This window comes from Babylonia areolata, chromosome 4 (genome assembly GCF_041734735.1).
Source record: "Babylonia areolata isolate BAREFJ2019XMU chromosome 4, ASM4173473v1, whole genome shotgun sequence".
Taxonomy (NCBI): Eukaryota; Metazoa; Mollusca; class Gastropoda; order Neogastropoda; family Buccinidae; genus Babylonia; species Babylonia areolata.
The window spans coordinates 23,255,702-23,260,701 of NC_134879.1; the positions used below are offsets into that span (position 1 = coordinate 23,255,702).

At 51.0% G+C, this 5,000-nt stretch overlaps 1 protein-coding gene across 2 annotated transcripts in view; it reads right to left on the reverse strand.

Moving 5' to 3' along the window:
- Positions 1-588: 588 nt before the first annotated feature.
- Positions 589-5,000, reverse strand: part of LOC143281606 (uncharacterized) — a 7,546-nt gene continuing 3,134 nt past the window's right edge. The window contains exons 2-5 of one of the 2 annotated variants that reach the window (XR_013055138.1): positions 3,511-4,428; positions 2,946-3,062; positions 2,396-2,568; positions 1,555-1,661 (exon numbers count right to left, since the gene is read on the reverse strand). Coding sequence is in view for 1 of the 2 variants with exons in the window: in XM_076586851.1 (XP_076442966.1) it covers positions 1,521-1,661; positions 2,946-3,062; positions 3,511-4,416 (1,164 nt within the window). In the remaining variant the exon portion in view is untranslated. Of the gene's footprint in view, positions 1,662-2,395; positions 2,569-2,945; positions 3,063-3,510; positions 4,429-5,000 lie in introns of both variants that reach the window. The other variant, XM_076586851.1, reaches the window with a different exon arrangement.

The following is a 5,000-nucleotide window of genomic DNA, read 5'->3' on the forward strand; positions in this document are numbered from 1 at the left end:
GGGGGGGGGTGGGGGGGGGGGAGACCACAACAACAATTCAACCATGAGTGTCAACAAATTTACACAAATTACCAGTTCTTAAGACGTCTAATTACTAACAAGGAGAGTGGCTCAACACTGAGCAAAAAAAAACCAAACGAACAAAACACAAACCCCAGTCAGTTCGGGTTATTCTCGTTTCTTCTCCGAACAGCGGACCAAGTCAGCTCTAGTTTTCACTACGCTCTCTTCGTATCACATGAGCTGATGAGATCTTGGGTGTGTGGGGGGGGGGGGGGGGGGGGGGGGGGAAGGGGGGTGGAGGGGAGGGGGGAAGGATCGGAAAAAGAAAAAAAAAAATGCCGATGACGTTGAGAGCCCCAAGTCGAAGAGTGTGCTTAAAAAAATTTAAAAAAAAAAATGTTTGTGTCCTTGGCAAAAGACGTCACATCTCGGTAACGTTTTGTCGGTGCATTATCCATCACTGCAGTGTTTAGCCGTACCATTCTTTAGCGAATGCCCACCGTTTGATTCACTGAAAAGTATAGGAGTTGGTGGAGTGTTGTGGCAGATCTGTACGTCTCTACAGCTTGAAATGATGGACGTATATATATATATATATCAGAAAAAAACCTCCAGACCTGTTCAGCACAAGTGCTCGCAACAGCAGCTCAAAAAGTACTCAAGAAATGATTATAGAGCCTCCTTCTCCCTCTCCCTCATTTTCATTAACCAGACGGATAAACTGAGTTCAAGATGAATAGGAGAGTTTAAATAATGCAGAAAACCGACTCAAACATCGGTTTTTTTGTGTGTGTGTTTGTTTGTTTTTTAAACCATCGATTTGAGAACCAAAAAGTTTTTGAGCTGAACCGTCATGGTAAATTATTGGTCACTTCAAAAAGGGACGTTATCAATAAATTGTGTCAAAGAATGTTCAACGCCCAAGCTGGTTCGTTCCAGCGGTCTCAGGGGACGGAAACCAGGTTCAGTTCCGTTTGACATGACGTCATAGGCCTCAATTCACTTCCTTTGCACTCTCAGACAGCACGTCAGTGTGTGTGTGTGTGTGTGTGTGACTGTCCTGGTACACACGTTCAATGTCTTGACGTCATCTGCTCCATACGTGGTGAGGTCATGTCGACCAAGGTGACCTCAACGGCGGGTTCAGGTTACGTCATTTCAACACCTTTTCAGGGATTGAAATGACCTCCTGGAACTTAACACCGCCCCCATGCCCCGTGCCCTTGTGACCTCGGCGAGGAGTTACCGTCCATAACAACAACAACAACAGCAGCAGCTGCTCACGGCATTACGTCACTGTCTGACGTCACCACTGTCTGTGACCTCATAACGTACGTACCGTCATCAGTGTTGTGACGTTGTCGTCCAGGTGGAGGCCGCGAGGTGTCATTTTTGAGCTGTGCTTTCTTGTTCTGCATTCATTCTTCACGTCGTAGATTGTGTCAGCATTCTTTTTCTCGAACACGGTTGTTGTTGTTGTGTGAGTGGGGGGGAAAAGCTTGAGAGGTCCGGGCAGGTCAAGAGTTGGAGACCTTGCGGATCTTGGGGCAGAACATGCCGTGGACGTTGATGATCTCCTCAAGGGTCTCCCGCTCGTCCCTCAGCTTCTGGACCTCCTCCTTGAGTCTCTCCTGCCGCTGCTCCAGGCGACTCACGCTCTGTAGACAGTGGGGGGAAAACTTCGTCAGGTGGTTAGTTTAGTGTGTGGCGAAAATAGGTCACATGGGGGTGGGGGTTAATTAGTGTCTGGTGAATATAGGTCACGGGGGGGGGGAGGGTGTTTAGTTTAGTGTCTGGTGGATATGGGTCACAGGGTGGGGGTTAGTTTAGCGTCAGGTGAATATAGATCGGGGGGGGGGGGGGGGGGGGGGGAGAGCGGGGGGGGGGGGGAGTTTAGTGTCTGGTGGATATGGGTTACAGGGTGGGGGTAGTTTAGTGTCTGGTGAATATAGATCACAGGGGGGGGGGGGGGGGGGGCCGGACCCTGGGAGCGGTGGGGGAGGGGGGAGTTATAAGGGTCTGTGGGGTTGTAAGGAATGGACGTTGAGCCTTGGTTCATTTTTCTGTGGTGCAGGTCAGTACTTGTCTGTTCGTGCAAGCTCGCTCTCTCTGTGTGTGTGTGTGTGTGTGTGTGTGTGTGTGTGTGTGTGTGTGAATACGTGTGGTTCGATAACGCGTATCCACATCCACATCAGTCCACTACGCGTGACACACGTACACACGCAGATACCGATGTACACATGTCAACATCAGCCAGGTTGGTACACAGAACGAGAGAGAGAGAGGAAATGGGTTAGGGGGAAGAAGAAGAAGAAAAAGGTTCTGTGATTATGTACAATTACTGCATATAACATTACGATCGTTGGCAAAAAGACAAACCTCGTCTTCATACCTCATTCAAGCACTCTCTCGTCTCGCGTCATCCCTCCCTGTCCAAACAGCCTTCGCACCCAGTTCACACCAGCACACAGCTTGATTCTCACCCAGAACACACACACTTTCACAGGTTGGGGGGGGGGGGAGGGGTGTCCCACCCACAAGTCTTCACGTGTGGGGAACAGTCACCTGAAGACACACAAGCCACGGCCTTAATGAGTGGAGGTGGGCTTTGAACAACGTAGAGGAAAAGGGCAAAGAAACGTCAAAGATAACTTGAAGACCAGTCTTTGTTCCCCCAAAACACACACACACGCGCGCGCGCGCGCATGCGCATAGAGAGCTGAACTGCAGAAGACACACAACCAATGAATATCCATGCTTTCTCCCAAAAGAGAGACAGACAGAATCAAACAACCAATCAACGAGAGGTTTAAAACACAAACAACCAATCAGCGAGAGGCTTGAAATACAAACAACCAATCAGTGAGAGGCTTGAAATACAAACATCCAATCAGCGAGAGGCTTAAAACACAAAACAACCAGATGACCAAGAGGCGGCTTACCTTCTCCAGGGTCTCAGTCTTCTCTCGTTTCTTGTTGCGACATTTCTGAGCAGCGACGCGGTTCTTCTCTCGCTTCTCCAGCATCTTGACAGGGTCGTCGGCGTCATCGTCATCAAACTGCACATCACATCCATCAACTCTGTCGTCATGTGGGTCCATGCTGTGCGACTGTGGTTATGGTAAAACTTTGTCGTCAAAAACCATGATGTATTGACTGTGTTGTCAGAATATCACAGTCTTTAGGTGCGGTGTCATCAAAACAATTTTCGATGCATGTGCTGAGTTACTTGTGTGAGTTTACCATGCGTGTTTCGATGACGTTTTTTGGCAGTTCTCTCTCTCTCTCTCTCTCTATATATATATATATATATATATATATATATATATCTCACTCTCTCACTCTTGTTACACTTTACGGAATAAAGAGGAGTGGGATAGGGAGAGACAGAACACGAACGCAAGAAGAGCTAGAGATCGATCCTGAGAGAGCATAATCACTGACATGACTTCACAACTTTAAACCCTGGTTGTTGTTTTTTTCAACTCGTGACGTCAAAAAACTCACCGACTGCATCAGCGATGACGTGGGAGAGGACATCAGAGAACGCGTGGAACTGGCATTGACGTCACTGTCCAGGCTGACCGAGTTGACGCTTCCCCTGGAGTACAGGCGGTTCTTCAGGGTCTCCTTGACACCAGAGCTACCAGAGGCGGTGCCTGTGAGGGGGGTGTCCTCTGCCTCAGATCCGGGAAGCGTCAGGTCCAGGTTCCACAGCAAGCTGGGGATGCTGCTGCTACTGCTGTTGATGGCGGTGACACCTCCAAAGGTCTCCATACCCTGCGTCGTGTCCGTCACCGCGTCCACCGTCGTCATTAACTGCTCCAGGGTCGTCAGGTCGATGGTGGCGGAGGTGGAGGTGGTGGTGTTGGTCAAGGCCGCTGAGCTCAGAGACCCGAAGGGAGCGAAGGCCTGGGAGGTGGAGGTGTCGGCCACGTTCGTTTCCCCTCCGGTGGCTGTTGACGTCGTCAGGGCGTCGCCCAGGGACATGAAGGTGGCGTTGTCCGTGCCCGTGAAGCTGTCCATGAAACTGAAGTCGAAGCCGTCCGCCGCCGGCAGGCCTCCGGACAGAGAGTACCCCGCCATGTTGGGAACGACACCCGCGTGGTCCCCTGACGACGTCAGCTCGCCGGATGACGTCATATCGATGACGTTCTCCACCCAGGCGTTGTTGTCCTCCTCCTCCTCCTCCACTGCGGCGGCGGCGGCTGGCTGTGTGTCGGGGTCGCTGTACAGGTGCTGGCCCAGGTCCTCCAGGGTCTCCACGTCCAGACAGGCGCCAAGGTCAAGGTCGGCGCGCGGGGCGAGGTCCGTGACCTGCTGTACGTGCTGCGAGGAGGACCAGCTGTCGCCGCCGTTGGCCGTGCCCGACATGACGGTGGTGAGGATCTGAAGAGCTGCTGACACCCTCATGCTAGCTACCTCCTGCAACAAGGCAGCAAAGGGGTAGTCCCCGCGGCCGTGAGTGAGTGGTGTACGAAGTGTGTGTGTGTGAGTGTGTGCGTGTGTTGAGTGAGTGAGTGATTGATTGGTTGAGAGAGAGAGAGAGAGTGTGTGTGTGTGTGTGTGTGCGTGCGTGTATGTATGTGTGAGTGAGTACGTATGGCACTGAATGGTGATCAGCAAGTGTTTAGTGTGCATAACCCATCTAAACAGAAAGTAGTGAGATGTCATCACCCTTTCCTCACATAGGCTTTCCTATTCACACTGTCCTCTTCTCATCACTTGACAACGGGCCTATGGTCCGAAACGTCGTGTCAAAACAAAGAGGATTCAACTACCACCCAAAAGGTTTTTAAAAACTTTAGTTTTTTGTCTTTGAAGAATCCTGCAGTCATTCTTGTCTTCTTCCCTGGTGTACGAAGCTTCTCAGCACGTCGCGAGTCAGTGATTCGCGCTGTGATTTGTCACTTTATTGAATGAATGAGTGAAGTGGAGTGGTGGCCTTAGAGGTAACGCGTCCGCCTAGGAAGCGAGAGAATCTGAGCGCAGTGGTT